The sequence below is a fragment of the Saccopteryx leptura genome, chromosome 1, assembly GCF_036850995.1.
Source record: "Saccopteryx leptura isolate mSacLep1 chromosome 1, mSacLep1_pri_phased_curated, whole genome shotgun sequence".
Classification (NCBI taxonomy): domain Eukaryota; kingdom Metazoa; phylum Chordata; class Mammalia; order Chiroptera; family Emballonuridae; genus Saccopteryx; species Saccopteryx leptura.
In genome coordinates, this window is record NC_089503.1 from 382,536,531 (window position 1) to 382,558,288 (window position 21,758).

The following is a 21,758-nucleotide window of genomic DNA, read 5'->3' on the forward strand; positions in this document are numbered from 1 at the left end:
ACACAAGGCAGGACACGTGCAGAAATGTACAGGCTGCACACCTGATCTCCAGGAAAGCGCCCGCTGACCTGGAGCCCCGCACACCCAGCGCAGAAGAGCTGGGGAAGCCGCCCGGCCCCCCGAAGCCCTGGTCCCGGCCCTGGCCCTCCGCACGGCCTCACCTTACACTGCAGCACGCTGTGCAGCAGGTCCTCCCCGCAGAACTCCGTCTCGTCTTCGATGACCAGCTTCCGCTATGGGGAGGAGAAAGTGGTCAGTCATGGCCATGTGCGGCTGTCCCTGGGGGGAGGGACAGAGAAACGAGGGCTCCCAGGGAGCAGAGCAGGGCCCGAGTCTCTGCCAGGGAACAGCCATCCCTGCGGGGCGTAAGGAGAAGACGCCGGCCCTCCGGCTGCACGCCAGGTGGCTTAAGCCGAAGCAGCCCCCTGGGTGCCCTGACTAGAGCAGCAAAGGGACATAAGACTCCTGGATGCTGAGGCTGAGAAGGCCAAGGGGAAGGAGACCTTCCAGTTGTACGTAACCAGGGCAGGGGCAGAGGGACGGGGCTAGCCCAGGATCCAGCCTGTCCGCCAAGCAGCAAGCCGCTTTCTCTGGGATGAGCAGGAACGCAGGACACTAGACACCGACCTAGTGGCGCGTTAGAAACAAGGGCTCGAGAGAGCCTCACGGGAAAATCGGGTCCACCCTTATGTCTAAGTGAGGCCACCTCTAAGCCAGTGCAGCTCACATGGGGTGTCCTCAGGTTCACCCTCTTCAAAATCGCTGAGGACCCCAAGAGCTTTTACTTATGTGGGAGAGGTGAGAAAAACTCAAAATATTTCTTCAGTTTAAAAAATCAATGTGTTAACATAAATATTTGTATGAAAACTATTTCCAAAAATAATTTAGTGAGAAGAATTGCACTATTTTCCAGTTTTGCATATCTCTTAACACCTGACTTCACAGAGGACACCTAGATTGTCCTTTCTGAATTGTGACATCGCATCACAGCCTCTGGAAAGCGCCACTGGATACCTTGTGAGAAAATAAGAGTGAAAACCCTTTTCCACATCATTATGAAAATCACTTCGACCTTGTGGACCCCCTGGAAGTGTCTCGGAGATCCCTGGAGGACCCCACACTTTGAGAACTGTTCTTAGACCATACTGATTTTGTAGATATCTACTTTATTCTTTCAATTCAAGAGAGGACACGAAACAAATTCCCCCTCATTACTTTCTGAGGACAGGTGCAGTGCCTTTTCATCTACCCGGAACAGTGCCCAGCAGCGACTAGAATAAACACACATGTATAATAAGCTCCTCTAAAAAGCATCCACGGGGAAGATAAAAGTTAGGCATTTTGTGTTGTCTTGCAGGTTAAATGGCTAGGAGACAAGAAAACCCTGTCTGCCACATCTTCCTGGAACTTATCTATAAGGCTCTTGATACCCCCTCTTGACAGTTTTATTCCTGCCAGGACGGTCAGATTCACATTTTTCACGTGTAAGTACAGACACACACACACCGACTCGAAGAGAAGTCAGAGATAAGTGCCAACAGTTTCAGGGTGCCTTCTCTGAAATCCTACCTTTCCCACAACCATCCAATCGCTCATTTCCTGAGTGTCAGGAATTTCAGTGGTGCATTCTGGGAACCATGACACCTGCTCACAGGCACTGGGCTACAAACAAAAGAGAGGAAAGTAAGTCGGGTAAGACAGACCCTCAGGGCTGTGCCCCAACTCATCCTGGCTTCCCCAAAACAATCAAGAGGGCTCGGAAAGAGTGGAAAGCTGAGGCCACAGGCCGTGGTCCGACACGAGACCTGAGAACTACTTTTAAAGTGTGACTTCTGAAGGCCAGGTCCAATTCTGGTTTGAGTCCCTAGAAAATTCTCCAACCTCAAAATGTCTTTCATTTGTTCCAATGTTTTTGATGAGTAGCTACTATGGACTATGTGCTCAGAGTGCAGAGTTAAAGAGACACCGTCCTGGGCCCAGGAGGCAGTGGGGACACAGACAAGCACACAGAGGACATGTGTCTGTGATGAGGTCACCACAGCAGGAAGACACAGAACAATGAGGCTCACCTCCTGATGCCTTTCAGTGTTACAAAATGAATAGGGTTCCTCACCTGTTCATGCTAAGACAGGGCTGCAACTGGCATCCCTAAAGTACTGCTTCCTCTTAACTCCTCAGTTACTTTCCTTATCAAGCTACAACAGTGGTTTTCATCTTGGCTGGACATTTGGATCATCTGTAGTCCTTTTAAAAGGTACTGATGCCTGGGCCCTACCCTGAGTACTGGTTCAGTTGGTCTGAGGTGAGGACCGGGTGTAGGTACACTTTTAGAAGTCCCCAGATGACTCTGACGTGCAGGCGGGCTAAGTTCACTGGGCTAGAGAAACGTGGGTTATGAAACCTAAACAGGCGCTGGCCGGCACGGCCGCCGTACACATCCCCTGCTGAGCCAGTGTAGAGAAGGGACTCACCACTGCAAACTGAAGCAAGAGCTCCAGGTACTATTACATGCTCTGAAAGGCATCAAACGGTATCACAAAGCTAGGTCTCGAGGGCAAGCCAACCACCATCAACAGAGGAAAAGCTGAAAAGAAAAATTACTGAAGCCTTCTGTCAATGACTCTGGCAGTGAATCCTGGCTTCCCCGTTGGTCAAATCCATCACCTGTAAGCATCAATGGTTGTGATTTATCAACTCTTGGAAAAAAAAAGGAAGTCCATATACACTTTGGATATCCCTTTGGAGAAAAAAAGGACACTCAAGCTCCCCATGGACGTCTAAATAAAAGGCTACCAGGGAAGTGGGCTTTGTCCGAAGCTTCCCACCTCGCCCTTTCCGCTCCTGGGCCAGCGGCCCTGGGCACTTTCACTGTGGGGGCTCCAGAACCACCCAGACTCATCTACCTTGAAGTGGTCACCACCTCATAGCTAAGCCAAACTCTTAACCAAAACGTAGGGCATCTTTTGTAAGAGAAAAACTGAATTATAGATAGTAATTCAGGCAGCTTTTCCTCAAAAAGGGATTTCAACAGCCTGTCTCCATGAATAGAGGAGATTTGATGGGCAAATTTCCTATTTCAAGTTTAGCAGAGGTAGTTCTGATTCTGCCCCACTCAGGGGATCGGGACTCTTGTTCTCACACAAATGAGGACACAGGGAGCACCCAGCATGTCTGAGGGACAGACCTACATCTAGCACCAGTTACACACACTGTCCCACACTGCCTTGTCTGCCGGTCTGCTGGCCCCATCTCCTCACAACGACAAGGCAACAAAGCAGGACACCAGCCTGGACCCGTTAGCTCCTGGCTTGTCGGCTTCTTACCCTGAAGCCTGACTAGACTCATCATGCACGGGGTCATGAGAGTCTTCTCCTGCACTGGAACATCAGAGAGACAAAGAGAGGATCTATTTTCCGGAGCTGAGAGACACATATGAAGCTGAATTATAGCAACTATGCAGAAGACCAGACATTTGTTTTCTATTTTCTCTAGTTTCAACTCCATAATGGTAATATTTCATCACTATTTTTAGGGATTTTTATTATACCTACTTCAAATCCTTTGTGGAATAAGACAGGCCATAAAAAAGTGAATAAAAATAAAATCTCAACATTATCTGTGCCATGAAAAGAAGTTAAGAGTCTCCTTTGGGATTCAGAATCAAAACAAACTGGTACCCAAGCAGGTAAGCAGACTAAATGGCATGGACAAACACCTGTTGAGAACTAGGATGTCACAAAGCTGTGGAGTGGCAAGGACATTAGAGGGCACCGAATCCCGTCACTCACACAATGGGTCCTCATTCGGCGCTTGAATCCATTCAGCAGAGGGAACTCGGTGCCGTGTGAGGTGCCTTAGTCGCTAGTGGAAAGCTATATCTATTAAAGACTTTGTGGAGGCAAACTGCCTTCCAGCATCTTCTACCCACTGGGTCTTAGAGAGTCCCATACGAAGCAACAGGAAACACGTCCACCTCCTATCATTCCCTCCCCCTTCCCCAGTCTTGTTTCCATTCTGGACATCCCCAAACCTTCCATCTAAGAAACTAGTTCAGGCCCCTCTAACCACCTGCTCACACTGCCTCTAGAGACTTCTAGTTTGTTAATGACGATTAAAGGCACTTTCCGCCGCCTCCTCCCCACACCAGTTACCTCTGCCTCATCTCGCCAGTCCACATTCAACTCCTGGTCAAAGCCCTGCAAGGTCAGCCCCAAGCCTCTTCGGCCTTTCTGATTAGAGGCCTCCACGATGTCCTTCCGGCCCTGGCTGTATTTACCCAATCCTTCACCTTCCTTGAAGCCCATCTTGGCCTGAAAGAAAGCAATAATGGAGCATTTATATAAACAAACAGATAAAATGGAGCATTTATACAAATAGACATTTATTTGCCCCTATCATATGCCAGACATTGTGCTAAACCCTAAAAATGTAGAAAAATGAGAACTGAGGTTTTCCCTCTGGCCTCATAAAAAAGGAAGCGTAAGACACAGCTGCCGTTTAGCTGTGGGCCCGGTGGCTGTCTACTCTGGAGGTGAAGGTCTAGGACAGCCAGAAGTTGGATAAATGAGAAGGGACCTCACAGCTGTAATTAAAAGTACCAACAGTACCTAATGAATGTCACTGGACATTTGCACAGCCAGCCTTCCAGTTAATGTGTCTGATTAAGTGAGAAGTAGACCTACAGCAGTGTTGATAAGAGAACATAATTTAAAATGGAACCACTTCGAGCGGCTACTTCGGCCTTACCCTCAGCCAGTCAAACAGTCGTACTTGGCAAGGACAATGAGGGTCTCCAGGAGCCCAAATCAAGAGAGTAACCAAACACTCACCTCATTTAAAACTGAGGTATGGGAGGTACTATCAGATCGTAGACAGAATCATTTTCTTAAATGTCACAATTGTCTATAAGCTCATTCTGAACCCTAGAATCACTGGGTCCACTGACACACCACAAATATCAAGAGACCTGCATTCCAAACCCTACAGATCCTTGTCTAATAAAAGAACTTGGATCCTAAGAAGATCTGATTCCCCCTAGAGGGTCTGTATTCCATCTGGAAGGGACACTGTCTGCTCAAGAGCTGGATCGAATCCCTACAATAGCAACAAATCTTTCCCCAGGTCACAGGTGAGTCACAAACCTCCCCATCTTCTACTTCTCCAAAGTTTACGGCACCCAAACTAGAATCCAGACTATGACTTCAGAAGTGGCAACTTTCATTCTTAAACGGCTCCAACAGAAAACGGAGGGGTCGACTATAACACCCCAGAAGCCTGGCGGAAGGCAAGCTCGGGTTTCTCTGGTCTTTACATACACACTCAAGTTTGGCGTGGAAAGTAAGCAGGTCTCCCTATGCACCTTCCTTCCTGGGTGCATCAGTGGGGGATGGGAGCTGGGAAGGAGAATGGGGTCTTCATTTGGAAGCAATACTTAATTAAGACTGTACTACTCCCATTTACTTTAGGCCCCTGGGAGTGAGCAGGATTTTAGTCATTTATTGTAAGATCATTCACTGTAGCAAAAATTCACAGCATGAAGCCCCTTTACCCACTGACACACATCCACGTGGTAGAAAAGTATGTTCACACGTGCTCCTAATAAGAATTCTTTAATCAGCCTGACCAGGCGGTGGCACAGTGGATAGAGCATCAGACTGGGATATGGAGGACCCAGTTTCGAGACCCCGGGTTCGAGACCCCGAGGTCGCCAGCTTGAGTGTGGGCTCATCTGGTTTGAGCAAGGATCACCAGCTTGGACCCAAGGTCGCTGGCTTGAGCAAAAGGTCACTCGGTCTGCTGTAGCCCCACGGTCAAGGCACATAGGAGAAAGCAACCAATGAACAACTAAGGTATTGCAATAAAAAACTGATGATTGATGCTTCTCATCTCTCTCTATTCCTATCTGTCTGTCCCTGTCTATCCTTCTCTCTGACTCTCTGTCTCTGTAAAAAAACAGAAACAAAAAAACCGAAAAACTCATTATTCAGAAGACCTAAGAGTGATCCAGCTCTGGACGGACAAGGGAAGCAGGCCTGAGGAGCCACTTTCCCGTGGATGATTCCAATGTGACCAATATCTCTACTGAGCAGAGGGCCACACTCTTACTAAATTGCAATAGCTGAAAAGCAAAGGAAAAACTCACGTCCTAGCATTTCTTCTTTTCCCACCAATACAAATCCCTTCTCTCATTTTGCTGGTGAAGCTTTAGAAACCCAACCCAAGTGCCAACATACCATGAGCTTCTGGGAGACGCTGTTGTACATGGAGTAGCGAGAGGAAGTTCCCTCCACGAGCGAGTCTGCTTTGAATGCATCCTCGAAAGAGTCCGAGCTACGCTGCTTCCCCTCGGGCTCACTGTCAGACCCGCTGAGGCTTGTGGCAGGTACTGCACAAGAAAAAAGGAACACATTTCAGTGAGTTTATGGCACAAAATAGCCTCTGGAAGTCCAATTTTATTTATTCAACTAGTGTTTAGTACAAGCATTGCACACATAAAGCTCATTAAATGACCGAGGTTCAAATGCGTTCTCTGCCTCCTACTGTGTAATCTTGGGCAAGTCACTAAAAGTTCCTAATGGTACTTGACATACAATGGGGACTCAAAGATATCAGTTTTCCTTTCCCACCCTTTCAGTTCCCTCCCCCACAAACTAGGATGGCAATACCTCCTCCCAGGGTTGTCTGAATATGAAATGAAATCATGTACATATTTAAAGGACACTCCTAAATAGAAAATGTATTTACTGAAGATGTAATTGTCAGACTAACAGCTTCTGTTTAATCTCCTAGTTTCCTTTGTTTTCATAGTCCTTCAAACCTACAGGCAAAAGGGTGGGTATAAAACACAGCCCTAAGAGAAGAGCTTCCTCACAGGCGCAACACAGGGCTAAGAGCAAGAAAGAAGGGATGGGGGAGGGGAGCAAAGGGAAGGAATGAAAAGGAGAAGGGAGAAGAGGAAAGAGAGGAAGGACCAGGAAGAGGGAGTGTACCAACATTAGCATCATGGGGGTGCCAGATGGAGAAAAGAGAAAGCAAGAAATTGAAAACCTATTTGAAAAAATAATGACTGAAAACTTCCCTAACTTGGTGAAGGAAATAGGCATACAAGTCCAGAAAGCACCGAGTCCCAAACAAGGTGAACCCAAAGAGGTGCACACCAAGACAGATCATAATTCAAATGCAAAAGGTGAAAGACAAGGAGAATCTTAAAAGCAGCAAAAGAAAAGCAGTTACCTACAACACAACTAAGACTGTCAGCTAATTTCTCAACAGAAACTCTGCAGGCCAGAAAGGGTTGGCAAGAAATATTCAAAGCAATGAAAAGCAAGGACCTACAACTAAGATTACTCTACCCAGCTACACTACCATTTAAAATCGAAGAACAAAAAGCTTCCCAGACAAGAAAAAACTAAAGGAGTTCATCACCATCAAACCAGTATTAGGTGAAATGTTAAAAGGTCTTCTTTAAAAAGAAAAGGAGGCCCTGGCTGGTTGGCTCAGGCAGTAGAGCATTGGCTCAGAGTGTGGAAGTCCCGGGTTCAATTCCCAGCCAGGGCACACAGGAGAAGCACCCATCTGCTTCTCCACCCCTCCTCCTCTCCTTCCTCTATGTCTCTCTCTTCCCCTCCCGCAGCCAAGGCTCCATAGAAGCAAAGTTGGCCCTGGTGCTGAGGACGGCTCCATGGCCTCCGCCTCAGGTGCTAGAATGGCTCCAGGTGCAACAGAGCAACGGCCCAGATGGGCAGAGCATCGCCCCCTGGTGGGCATGCCAGGTGGGTCCTGGCCGGGCGCATGCAGTAGTCTGTCTGTCTGTCTGTGTCCCTGCTTCTAACTTCGGAAAAATGCCAAAAAACAAAAAAAGGAAAAGAGATTAAAATATGAATAAAAGGCAATAAATACCGTACATATCTAACCATAACTAAATCTTAAAAGTAAGTAAATAAATAAATGAACAAGCAGAACAGAAACAGACTCATAGTTACAGAGAACATGTTGATGGGTGCCAGATGAGAGGGTATTTGGGGGAAAGGTGAAAAACGTGAGGAGATTTAGAAGTACACATTGGTAGTTACAGAATAGCCACAGGGATATCAACTACAGCATAGGGAATACAGTCAATAATAGTCTAACTATGTGTGGTGGCGGACAGGTGTGAGATTTATTGGGATGATCCCTTAGTAAGTTACATAATATCTAATCTCTGGGTTATAGACTTCAAACTAATACAATAATGTATGTCAACTATAATTAATTAATAAAAATAATTGCCCTAGCTGGATAGCTCTGTTTGTTAGAGCATCTGCCCGAAGCACAGAGGTTGCTGGTTTAATACTGGTCAGGGCACATACAAGAACAGATCAATGTTTGTCTTTCCCTTTCTCTCTGGCTAAAATCAATAAATAAATTTTTTTTAATTTTTAAAAAAAGGCCTTGGACGGTTGGCGTGCGGACATCCTGGGTTTGATTCCCAGTCAGGGCACACATGAGAAGCAACCATCTGCTTCTCTTCTCCTCCCTCTCCCCCTCTTCTCTCTCTTCCTCTCTTGCAGCCAGTAGTTCAACTGTTTCAAGTTTTGGCCCTAGGTGCTGGGGACAGCTCAGCTGGTTTGAGCGTCAGCCTCAGGCTCTGAGGATAGCTCTGTTGATTTGATCATTGGCCCCAGATGGGGGTTACTGGGTGGATCCTGGTCAGAGCGCATGTGGGAGTATGCCTCTCTAGCTCCCCTCCTCTTACTTAAAAAAGAAATTAAAAAATAAATAAAAATTAAAAATAAAATAAAAATGATTTTAAAATAGTAAGTTTTTTTTCAATTTTTGTGTACTGTTCCTTGAAATAGCTATTAGTTGTAAGGTTATAAATGCTTATTATTTAGACTTAAACACTTAATAAATTGAACTGTTAGGTATTTCTTTTGGCCTAGGGGCAAGAGGGAAAAAAGGGTGGGGCCTAGACCCAACAAAATTCTGGAACCTCTGCTCTGTGTTGGAGAGATCATCCAGACGCACGGTCAAATGAACACAAGAAGTGCGAGAACATACGCATAAGCATGGCATCCTAACTCCTGTGCCCTAAACCACCCTTTTCCCGAGGAGAACACAAATCTGCTCAGTGCCAAGATCGGAGAGGGACGCCGCCCCCGCCCGCGGGCCTGATTCCCGATCTCCCCATCAGCACAGCACTCACCACACTGCCCGAGAGCCCATCATCTGGACAAGGTCACTCCTAAAGATCTGAGACTGTGTGTGTCACAGTCAACTTTCTATCTCCCACACCTGGACTGAGGCTTTCTATGTACTTAACAGAAATTAATTAAGTGCTGACTGTCATGAATTCAAGGAGCTCTCATCCAGCTGCCATCCTGCTAAGCACCTACTGAGTGCACAGCTCCTAAGGCAGTTCCTCCTACATCACTTGGTAAAGTTCTGCAAGTATAAGTATAAGTAGTGCAAGACGTCTGGCCCTCAGAAGCGTAAGAACGAACACGTCATAACATTTGTTCCAACCCACGGAGTATGCTAGCTGGGAGGGAACCCTAACGTAAACGACGTGCTCCACTCTGGGCTGCAGGTGATAACGATGTCAGTGTAGGCTCATCCACGGTAACAAACGCCCCTCTGGTGAGGGATGTTGATGACGGGGAGGCTGTGCCTGTGTAGGGCAGGGGGCGCAGGGGATACCTTTGTGCTGTCCTTTCAAGTTTGCTGGGAACCTTAACCTGCTCTAAAAAACAAATGAAGTCTTTTTTATTTTTTTATTTTATTTTTTTTGTATTTTTCTGACATTGGAAATGGGAGGCAGTCAGACAGACTCCCGCATGCGCCTGACTGGGATCCACCCGGCACGCCCACCAGGGGGCGACGCTCTGCCCATCTGGGGCATCCCTCTGTTGCAACCAGAGCCATTCTAGCGCCTGAGGCAGAGGCCATGGAGCCATCCCCAGCGCCCGGGCCAACTTTGCTCCAATGGAGCCTTGGCTGCAGGAGGGGAAGAGAGAGACAGAGAGGAAGGAGAGGGGGAGGGGTGGAGAAGCAGATGGGTGCTTCTCCTGTGTGCCCTGGCCGGGAATCGAACCCGGGACTCCTGCACGCCAGGCCGACGCTCTACCACTAAGCCAACCAGCCAGGGCACAAATGAAGCCTTTTTAAAAAACATTTTTGAAAACACCAACAAAATGCTTAAGCCGCACCCCTCATACACAATCTCACATGTCACACTTGGGTCATTAATCCAAGTCACTGAGATGGTACAGAGGATTTTTTGTTTTGGGGGGGGTTTCCTTCCCACTATAAAATGAATTTTTCAGTTCATGTCTGAAAAATAAACTGGTCAATAAATTAAAAACAAAAGAAAGGGATGAACTATATATCTACATCCTAAAGAGAACTGGGTTCTACTTAACTGTATTACTTGGCAGCCCCCCACCACCCCAGGAGGCTGAAATATGGAATCTGTCAGATCAGTCAGTCTAAAATATTGGTATTAATAGATCAGACTACAAGTCTGGTTCAGGACCTGTTCTGTGAAAGGTTCGTGCTACATACAATGCGGTACTATCCAAGAGAAACAATCCTACCCTATGAGAGTTTAAAAATCTAATAGCTAAGATAAACATACATTTTTAAAAGACAGAACATCTTCCAAAGAAAGAAAGGCAGGTGAACATGTGTGAAAAAATCAGAATAAACTTAAAACCAAAATCCTGGCTCCTAAGGGGTTAGCAAGGAGGAATTTGTTTGAGAATGTCTGCGTACGAGAGGCACCAAATTGGCCCCTTCCCCTTAAGGCAGCTAGCTGATTCCCTTAATAAGGAGCCAAACTGTCTACATAGACCAATGCAACACACAGCGGAGTGCCAGAGTGCCACTCAGTAGGAGACCCAGAACGTTAACAACGAGTAACCATGGAAACTGAGAAGTGAAGTGGTATTTATTTTGTTTTGCACTTTTCTGCTTTTCTCTGGGAGAAACAAGAGTATACTAGTTTGAAAATTAAGGTAGAAAAAAAGAAAGCTAGGCCATGGCTGGTTAGCTCAGTTGGTTAAGAGCGTCATCCTGAAATGACAAAGCTGTGGGTTCAATCTCCCATCAGGGATCAGCGGGAGCAGCCGGGCGGCGACAGGGGCCGTTAGGGGAGCTGGAGTTGCAGATTGAAACTGATCAAGATGACAACCTCCCAAAAGCATCAAGACTTCGTGGCAGAGCCCATGGGAGAAAAGCCCGTGGGGAGCCTGGCAGGCATTGGTTACGTCCTGGGCAAGAAGCTGGAGGAAAGGGGCTTTGACAAGGCCTACGTGGTCCTTGCCCAGTTTCTGGTGCTAAAGAAAGACGAAGACCTCTTCCGGGAATGGCTAAAGGACACATGTGGCGCCAATGCCAAGCAGTCCCGGGACTGCTTCGGGTGCCTCCGAGAGTGGTGTGACGCCTTCTTGTGATGTTCTCTGGGGAGCCCCCAGTTCCTAACCCCAGCCTTGAGTCTCCAGAGTGTGCAGTGGAGTGGGGGCTCCTCCCTTGTCCTCTACGAAGGAAACAACTGCTGTCTACTCACCTCCAGGGTCTTTGGGGGAGTTCTCTCCCCTCACCATTTCAACTTTTTTGGAATTCTTGTTCTTGCATGCATCTCCCTTCTTCCCCTCCAAGTTTCAGATCGATAATTACCAGCTTATATGAGTGAATTCGTAGCCATTTCCCTCACCCTCATCTTCACCTCTGGTCTGTTTTTGCCATTTGGCTTTTCTTTTGGCAAAACAGTCACTGTCCATATAAAGTTTTCTAAATCAATAAAATCAGTGGCCTTCAAAAAAAAAAAAAAAAAAAAATCTCCCATCAGGGCACACAGGGGAAGCAACCGAAGGATGCACAACTGAATGAACAACAAATGCTTCCCTTCCCTCTCCCCCACTTCCTCTCTGTCTCTCTGAAATCAATTAAAAGAAAAGAAATTAAGCCCTGGCTGATAGCTCGGTTGGTTGGAGCATCATCCTGGAGCGTGGAGGTAGCCGGTTCAATTCCCCGGTCAGGGCACGTACAGGAGCAGCTGACTGTTCCTGTCTCTGTCATTCCCTGCCTCTCTCAGAAAGTAAAATAAAGCTATAGAGAAATAGAGTGCCGCTCGAAGCCCTGGGAAGAGTGTGGCTCTTTCCAGAGAGACCTTCAGAGGAGAGCAGATCTGAGGGAAAAGACTTCCCGGTGGCTGTACTAAGCATGGGCCTTTCATCTATTGTCTCCCACAGGTGGAGAGAGACTCTACACCAGTGCCCACGTGCTAAAGAACCACCCTCCCAAAGGCGCAGATCCTCTACACCAGGGGTTGGGAACCTATGGCTCGCGAGCCAGGTGTGGCTCTTTTGATGGCTGCATCTGGCTCACAGACAAATCTTTAATAAAAAAATAATAATGTTAAAAATATAAAACAGAGCCTGACCTGTGGTGGCACAGTGGATAAAGCGTCGACCTGGAAATGCTGAGGTCGTCAGTTCAAAAAAAACCCTGGGCTTGCCTGGTCAAGGCACATATGGGAGTTGATGCTTCCTGCTCCTCCCCCCCCCCCCTTCTCTCTCTCTGTCTCGCTCTCTCTCCTCTCTAAAATGAATAAATAAAATTTAAAAAAAAAAATTAAAAAAAATATAAAACATTCTCATGTATTACAATCTATTCATTTCCTACCGCTCATGTTCATGGTTGCAGGTGGCTGGAGTCAATCACAGCCGTCCTCCGGGACACCACCAAATTTTTATTGGATAATGCGTAACGTAAACAGGTCGTTGTATGTCTCTCACGGAATTACATTTTAAAATATGTAATTGACCTGTGGTGGAGCAGTGGATAAAGCGTCGACCTGGAAATGCTGAGGTCGCCGGTTCAAAACCCTGGGCTTGCCTGGTCAAGGCACATATGGGAGTTGATGCTTCCAGCTCCTCCCCCCCTTCTCTGTCTCTCCTCTCTCTGTCTCTCCCTTTCCTCTCTAAAATGAATAAATAAAAATTAAAAAAAATTAAAAAAAAAAGAAAAAAAGAAAAAAAAAATATGTAGTGTTCATGGCTCTCTCAGCCAAAAAGGTTCCCGACCCCTGCTCTACACTCAGCGCTTCCAGGCCTTCCACCTGTATTGCCTATGGCAGAAAGAGGAGGGGCCAGGAATGTGGGCCGCTTCCTGCTCAGGCCTAAAGCTTCCTTCAGGGCAGCCCAGAGATCCAGAGTTCTGACTAACCAGAAGCTATAATGTTAAATCAGTTATTATTCCAGCCTGACTGGTGGTTGTGCAGCGGACAGAGTGTTGACCTGGGATGCTGAGGTCCCAGGTTCAAAACCCCAAGGTTACCACTTGAGTGTGGGCTCATCTGGCTTGAGCAAGGGGTCACTGGCTTGGCTGGAGCCCTCTGATCAAGATGCATAGGAGAAGCAACTGTGAACAACTAAAGTGACGCAACTACAAGTTGATGCTTCTTATCTCTCTCCCTTTCCATCTCTCTCTCTCTGGTAAATAAAAAGAAAATCCATTATTACTCCTTTCACCAGCTATCTGGCTACTCATAGGTCAATCTATGGAAGGGGTAGGAAAACCTGGTATTCTCAAAAGAGCATGTGCTCTTGGTCCAGCTCTAGGAAGTTGCCTGGATGTCAAGTTTGCTTGAAGACCCATTAATGGGCACCCATCAATAGTGTGAACCTCATTCCTGAGCATGCAGGGTCCCTGCCACCCTCAGATCGCAGAGAGACTTGTTTCCTTTTCCTTCGTAACATTTTTGGACTAAAATAAGAGAAAGAACCAAATTTGGGTGGAAGACTCATTAGGCAAAGCAATGATGACTCTGGTGCAAAATCCCACCACCAGGCTCTGGAACAAAGCTCTCCCCGGCCCACTGCTCTTCCCTAGGCGGCACCTAATGTCCAGGCTGCGTGTGAGGTTGACGGTGCTAAACAGTATCCTACTAGACATTTCTCTGTGAGATCAAGAAGGGGGGATGGATAAACAGACCAACTTTATTTCTCTTTTATTTCAGGTGGTATTGGAAACCAATTCTTGGCCTAACATGATTTAAGACAAAGTTCCCCAGATTGGTCCTCACGACCGCAGACGATCACAGTCACTGCTCATCCCCACCCCGGGGCCTTCGGGGCCTCTCTTTTCAGATGAACAGGAGACCCTTGTCACGGCTGCAGCAGAAACCAAAGAGGAGGTTGTCCCAAGACTGAGAAAAATTCAGCAAACACCGAACAGACACTCTTGTAATGAGGATATAAATTAACAGGAGTAATAAGGTCAGTCTATTAAAATCATTAGTTTCATTAAGAACTTGCCAAAGCTGGGTGGCATTCCCATTTACCTCCTCAGGAGCTCCCCCTCTAAAACCTACCAGAGAGCCCAAAACATTATTTAGAGTTTTCATTTAAGATTTCTTCTCTACCTAATAGAGGTCATTACTTTTAAGTCATTTTTAAAAAGTAAAGTTCACTTTATAGAAGGATCAGAGGTTTCTCAGCTAATGGCAAAATTTTTCACACGGCAATAGAACAACAGTACGACAAACATGCGAAGATCAGAAATGGCAGTGATGGCCCTGGCTAGTTGTCTCAGTGGATGGAGCACCAGCCCAGTGTATAGATGGCCCAGGTTCAATCCCTGGTCAGGACACACAGGAGAAATGACCATCTGCTTTTTTTTTTTTTTTTTCATTTTTTTGAAGCTGGAAACAGGGAGGCAGTCAGACAGACTCCCGCATGCGCCCGACCGGGATCCACCTGGCATGCCCACCAGGAGGCGATGCTCTGCCCATCTGGGGCCTTGCTCTGTTGCATCCAGAGCCATTCTAGCACCTGAGGCAGAGGCCATGGAGCCATCCTCAGCACCTGGGCCAACTCTGCTCCAATGGAGCCTTGGCTGTGGGAGGGGAAGAGAGAGACAGAGAGGAAGGAGAAGGGGAGGGGTGGAGAAGCAGATGGACGTTTCTCCTGTGTGCCCTGGCTGAGAATCGAACCCGGGACTCCTGCACGCCAGGCTGACGCTCTACCACTGAGCCAACCGGCCAGGGCGACCATCTGCTTCTCTATCACTCCTTCTCTCCCTTTTCCCCTCCTGCAGTCAGTGACTCAAGTGGTTTGAGCATAGCCACGGGCTCTGAGGATAGCTTGGTTGGTCAGAACACATCAGCCTCAGGCACTAAAAATAGCTCAGTTGATTCAAGCATCAGCCCCAGACAGGGGTTGCCAGGTGAATCCCAGTCAGGGTTCAGGGGGGAATCTGTCTTACTATCTCCCTGCCTCTTAAATAAAAAAAAAAAGAAATGACAGTGACAACACACAAAGAGAGGCAGATCCAACCACTAGTGGCCAAGGTGAGCAGCACCAAGATACAGAAGAATAAACTATGGATTTAATAACATCTCATCCTGCCTAACAATTGCTGTGGAATACACTCATTCTTGTTTGTAAGTGAACCTGACTCGAAGGAACCAATGAGCAAAAACTAGCCCTCACTCCTGTTTAAAGACTCAATTTCCCCTTCATGACAAATGGTAACTCGTTAGAGTAATTTAAACAGATAGCGATGAAGGAAGTTTTTGATTAAGGTCATGAATCTAGACTGGCAGGAAAGCAATGGTGTTTCAGGGAAAATAGCCTATTTGGGGAAGAATTAGACCCGGTAGAGAGAAAGGCACTTGTAGTGTGGTGCTAGGGAAGGACCCCGGCAGCTTCCAAGGCAAGCCCTGTGGGAGGGTCAGAAGCCCGGGCTGTGGACACAGCTAAGGAGAAAAGGAAATCACCTTACTGCCTACACCACAGTTTCCCTGTGAGAAATGACCAAAAGGAACAAAATGACCTCCATCTGGCTCTCTTTGCTTCAAAGGTTGTTATTTAATAGTAAATTTCCAACAGTTTATTTAGGCCTGAAAATGGCTTCAAAGTCCTCTTAAAAGACTCAGAAAAAATCACACGATGTTACAGTGGTCATCAGAATAACACCTTTTTCTTCTTTGCTCTGGTCAGACGTCAGTCTCTGACCTGGCAATACAGCTACCTGTCGATAATGTAAAATAAACTGATTGAACTAGCTCTACCGATGAGTCCTCCCACTGATCTAGCAGCAGCAGAACCAGACCGACAGACACATCACTACTATTTGTTCTCTAATTGTACTCCCTAGAGTATTTTTCTTTTCTTTTTTGCGAGAGAAAGAGAGAGAGAGAAGCAAGAAGGGTGAGAGATGAGAAGCATCAACTCATAGTTGCAGCACTTTAGTTGTTAATTGATTGCTTTCTCATATGTGCCTTGACCAGGGGCGGGGGCGGGGGGCTCAGCGACCTTTGGGCTCAAGCCAGCAACCACAGGGTCGTGTCTATGATCCCACATTCAAACTGGCAACCCCGAGCTCAAGCCTCAGGGTTTTGAACCTGGGTCCTCTGAGTCCCAGGCCAACACTAAAGAGCATTTTTCAATCACCCATTTAAACAGTACGTCCAGGTAGAAGTGGTTGGAACCAAAGGAAACACCCACTTTAATGCTATGACTTGAATGAGTAAGTAGTTTCTGGCGAGCTGGTAAACTACCGGGGCACACAGGCCTTAGAGGAGCCAATACAGAACAGAAATGATATAAATGCTCGTAAATACTTAATGAAATGATCTTCTGTAGACTGGATGAGAGAGACAAAATGAAAGAGGTGAAGCAGTTTAAGCTTCTTGGAAAAGATACTACTGTTGCCTTCTATCAATTCTATTCAGTAAATACTTATTGAGCACTTAACTCCATGCCTGGCATAGGTTTGGGGGCTGGGGGAGGCACAGGGAGCCACCTTGCTGATGAAGACACTGGACACCAGCCCTCGGTTTTTGTGTCAATACGGAGCTGCCCCCTCCTAAAATAAACTGTCCCAGGAAAACCTAGCGAGGTTGGCTTGCCTCGCCTCCTGTCTCCTTTTCTGCAAATAAAAGGGACCAAATGGCCTATTGCCAGAAGCGTACAAGGTACTGGCCACCTCTGATTCCATTCTGCACACACAACAGCCACAGCCAATTCTAAGTCATGCGGTGCTACTTCCAGAAAAGGTTAAAGCGATTTGGTACAATCAAAGAGAGTCTGGGAGGGGGAAGGAGGTAATTAATCTCAATTCAAAATCACATTTTTAAAAGCTTGAAATTTAAATCAGACTGGTTCCCTTGAAAGATCCTTAACCATATACACTTATCTTCCTCTACCTGGAAGTTATCCTCTCCTTGCTTCAAAAAGACGTTACTTGAGAGCAAATGTTCCCCGAGATCCTCTTGGAACTAGATACCGCCACCACCTGAGTGTCATTTATTCCCAGACACTCTCTCCTTTTTCTCTTATAGGCCTCTCTCTCCTAATACCCCAGAGCCCTACCTACTCAAGGAGACCCTCTACCTTCAGCACCAAGCTGCTCAAATCCCAAGTAAGAACTAAAACTCCCTTTCCTCAATAAGTCACTAGAACAAATGCACCCAACATGATTCTTACCTTTCCACTTAGTAACCCCAGTTACACATAGCCTTTCTCACCCATCCTGGCAACGTTAAAGGCACACGTATCTCCACACACAAGTTTATAAGGGAGTCTCTTATCCAGCCAGGACCACAGCCACACCAAGTGCTTTGCTGGCTATACCACCTGTCCAGCGCCCGCTCTCTGGACCAGCTCTCAGCACAGCTGATGAGTGGCTGCTCTTCCCCTGCACGTCTCGCTTCAGTCAGCCTACCACTTATGAATAAACTGTCTTTTCTACCACCTCAAAGGATGCTTCACACCCTTACAGTTACCAATCTGTTACCAAATTTCATTCCAATTTACAAGTGATCCGACAGATGATCCAAAATGCGAGACAGCTATTTAAATAGTGTCTCCCAAAAGATCATGTCACCTAGCACCCAGAAATGTGACATTTGGAAATAGGGTCTTTGCAGATGTAATAAAATTAAATGAGGTCATAGTAATATTAGGGAGGGCTATAATTCAATGACTGATGTCCTTATGAGAAGAGGGAAATATGAACACAGACACCCACAGAGGCAGAGACTAGAGTTATGCTGCTATAAGCCAAGGAACAGCAAGGACTGCCAGCAACCACCAGAAGCTAGAAGAGGCAAGAAAGCATTCTTCCCAAGAGCCTTAGGAGGGAGTACAGCCCTGCTGACACCTTGAGTTCAGACTTCCGGCCTCCAGAACTGTGAAGAATAAATTTCTGTTGTTTTAAGTCACCCGGTTTGTAAATTGTTACAGCAGTCATAGGAAATTAATACAACTAGCAAGTCAAGGTAGATACAAATGGAGCTACTTCCAGCTGATTGGTATTTGAGGCAAGCTCATAGACACTTAATTTCTCACAGAAAGCATCTGTGGAAACTGTGAGTCCATAACCCTAAAAGACCGGCAAAGCAAAATGCTACTTTCAACCACATCAACGAAATCCTTTGAGCTTAAACAGTGAATACAGGGATTTTCCAATTCATTTGGGTATTTCTGATCACAACTGCTGAGGGACTTAAGAGAACAGTGCAAAAACCTAAGGGGAATTAGGCCAGACCACTTGCAGCAAAGAGCCTCGGGATCATTAACAACTATTAAGAGTACAGAACGCTCAATGCTCACCGCTACAGGCATACCTCGTTTTACTGAGTTATCTACAGATTGAAGGCAAGACCCTCCACCAGCAAAACGATTGCGCCTCACTTTGCTGCAGTGGTCTGGAACCAATCGCACAGCATCTCCAAGGCATGCCTGTACTTCCACCTGGTTTGTGGCAGCAAAACAGTGCCACCTACTGAAGAACCAGAAAAAAAAAATCTAACGCCCTTATGTAAGAAGTCCAATCTCTACTTAAAACAAGTCCCCCACTCCTATCAGGATAATGGCAGAAGGGAAGAGAGTCTACAGCCAACATATCTCTGCAGAATTTGCCTAAGTTTCCCTCAAGCAGCAGTGGACTGCATTCTGCCCAGTGCAGGCTCCAGGGGTTCAAATAACCAGGTGACCAGTGGCCTCAGCCACACAGGCAAGCGTACCTTTTGCTGCATGATTGACAGAGGAGGGAGGTTCATCGTCAGATGTAGAGCTGAGGTTCAGGGCAAGCTCTGCAACTCTTTTCTTCTGTTTCTTGATCGGGGCAGTGCATTCTGGATCATTTCTCCTCTTCATTGTTACTGCAACCATAAATCCAGACAATCAGCTGCTCGAGGCAGAGTCACCAGGCTCAGAGCAGGGATTCTAAAGTGTAAGTCATAAATGGGATGGGATTTGGCAACTCCACACAGCTTGCAGTGCCAGTACTTGAATAGCCTCTTCCTCAGAGGTCCAGTACGGATGCTAGCCAAGCTCTGGTTTTCAAAAATAGCTGTTAGTTTCACTGGAAAATGTGGTACTCAGACTCAGAGACCTCCGGGCCATTGGTGTCAGATACCAAAAAGTCACAGATCAACTCCACGTGCCACAGAGGGAAAAGCCTTGAGAATTTGTTATTCTATACTTTTGATGCAACACTGACCATGCACAACAGCAATGTACACTGGACACTTTTTATGAAACTTAATGAATATTAACCAGTATTTCCAAGGTGAAGGGACTGTCCTAAATTGTTCCATCACTGTTATTATTTTACCAGGACAATTAACACATTACATAATATAATACAAATATTGTTTTTTGGTTGTTTTTTATTTACTTCAGGATGTTTGAAAACACGAAAAAATTGGGGAACTTTTTCACCAGCGTAGGAATGGAAGCAGTGGTTGACTTAGGACTGAGGAAATAAAAAGTGGGGAAGTGAATGGAACTAGAAGTAGCCACAGGATAGGACTCAAGTACAAAGGCAGTAATTTTAAGAACTGGAACCCACCTCCACAAAAAAGGAATGAAAACAGGCAGGCACCATGCCACCATCTTCCATGCCCATGGGTTGTACATGAGGGGTAAGCATGAGGGGAAAAAAATGAGATGGAACAAAGATTATGAAGACTCTGAAATCTTAAGAAATGATCGAGTTAAAGAGCAAGCAAGAGCAGTAGTGAATAATACAGTGTGGTTTACATACAACTGACTGGTTGTAAGAGAACTCAGAATACAGACTCAAAACATAGGAGCAAACAGGTGGGTGACCAGCTGGGCTGCAATCCTTGGGGAAGGGGAGATGTGCAGGGCCCAAGAACAGGCCTACAGTATGGGTCACAGCAGCAGGAGAACAATACAAGCCAAAGACACCACTGATCCCATCAACCTCACAAAACCCTGAATCACGTGTCTCACTTATCTCCAGCTCAAAGATGAGCCCGTCAACGCAATGCATAATCTCTTCCTCCCTAAGGAGGCAGGCTCTAACAAGGCACAGGCAGGGCCTAACCTGGGGCCATAGGAAAAACGGAAGACACTGAACAAACTGAAAGCAAGACCCAGCTGAGTCACCTTTCATTTTAAACCCATCTCAAATCCATCCCCCCCACCCCATCCCCCCCAAATGGTTCATAACAAAAGCAAAAAGGCCCCTCTGGTTCTTAGAGACTCTGGGGGAGACTGGAAGCAGGGGAAACTCAATGTGGACTGCTTCGGAGTGGGCTCAAGAAAAGGAGAGGAAATAGTTGTGTGCAAGGCTGGAGATGCCGACGCGCCTCTATACACCACCTTCGATTGGAGCCTTCCAAATCATCTAATCCAACCCTCTCATTTTTCCACTGGAAAAAACTGAGGCCCGAGAAGGTAAGGCCGCACTGCTAACTGGTGCCCAGCTCAAGTAACCTGCACAGGCCCGAATATGTTCTGGAAGGGGCCTTCTAAGCAAGTAGAAGGCCTGGTTCTACCTGCGGCTTCCCCAGGGAAAGGCTTCCTAACCCCCTCTCCGGGTTCCTCTCCCCGGGCCTCGGTTTCGCGCTGCCGCCCTTATGCATCCAGGTTAGAGATGACGAGCTCGCATCTGCCCGGACCAGTCTTTTCATTTGAGGATAACGGGGATGTGTGAATGTGCGCACAAAGACGAAGTCAGCGGCCGCTCTGGCTCCCGGGAGCGGGGAAAGGAGGAGGGAAGAGAGAAGGGGCGAGGAGGCGTGAGGGTCAAGACCGTGCGCGGTTGGGGGGCCGAGGCGCCGGTGGAGGGGAGGATGCTGAGCCCGCGCGCCCGCCCGCTCGCTCCCCCCGGGCCGCGCGTCGGCACTCACACTGAGGGGAGAGGGCAAGCTGCCAGGGAGCGGAGAGGGGGGGCGGTCAGGCCACCGCTGCCGCCGCCGCCACCGGGCCCGGCCCTGCTGCTGCCAGAGCCGCCAGCTCCTCCCTCACTTTCGTTTCCCAAGCCAGCCTGGGTGCGCCGAACGCGCCGTCGCGCTCAGCCCCGCCCTACGGGTAGCGCAGCTTGATGACGTCACGAGGCAGCCGCTCCCTCCGCCCGGCTGGAACCTGGCCTGGGAGAGAAGACTTCTAGGTTTCTGGCCCTCCCCACCCCCTACACGGGCGGTCCAGGGCGCCTGCGCGGAGAAACCCGCCGGGAAAAAATACAAAAGCAAAAATAACCGAGTATCTATCTTCCCTTCCGGCTCTGGGGACAAAATAATAATAATAATAATAAAATAAAATATTAAAAGGACCCGGCGCCGTCACATCACCTCATCTCAATCTCATGATACTCGTTTTACGGATTAAGAACAAATTTAAAGAGGTCGGGTTAAACTGGTCGAGGGCAGATGCCAGTCATGTTCCCTGATGTATCCCCAACATCCAGCAATACACTACATCCTCAACAGATGTTGAACGAAGGTCGGGAAGAGGGAA

At 47.2% G+C, this 21,758-nt stretch overlaps 1 protein-coding gene and 1 pseudogene across 3 annotated transcripts in view; one reads left to right on the forward strand and one right to left on the reverse strand.

Annotated features, from left to right (window-relative positions):
• CMTR1 (cap methyltransferase 1) overlaps window positions 1-21,307 on the reverse strand; it is a 52,800-nt gene extending 31,493 nt beyond the window's left edge. The window contains exons 1-7 of one of the 3 annotated variants that reach the window (XM_066359510.1): window positions 21,152-21,304; window positions 19,843-19,886; window positions 19,013-19,150; window positions 6,234-6,385; window positions 4,152-4,310; window positions 1,570-1,662; window positions 162-233 (exon numbers count right to left, since the gene is read on the reverse strand). In XM_066359510.1, the coding sequence (XP_066215607.1) occupies window positions 162-233; window positions 1,570-1,662; window positions 4,152-4,310; window positions 6,234-6,385; window positions 19,013-19,145 (609 nt within the window). In that variant the 5' untranslated portion in view covers window positions 19,146-19,150; window positions 19,843-19,886; window positions 21,152-21,304. Of the gene's footprint in view, window positions 1-161; window positions 234-1,569; window positions 1,663-4,151; window positions 4,311-6,233; window positions 6,386-19,012; window positions 19,161-19,842; window positions 19,887-21,151 lie in introns of those variants that run through there. The other 2 variants (XM_066359509.1, XM_066359508.1) reach the window with 2 other exon arrangements.
• On the forward strand, window positions 11,094-11,801 carry LOC136389593 (barrier-to-autointegration factor pseudogene; annotated as a pseudogene).
• Window positions 21,308-21,758: the final 451 nt, after the last annotated feature.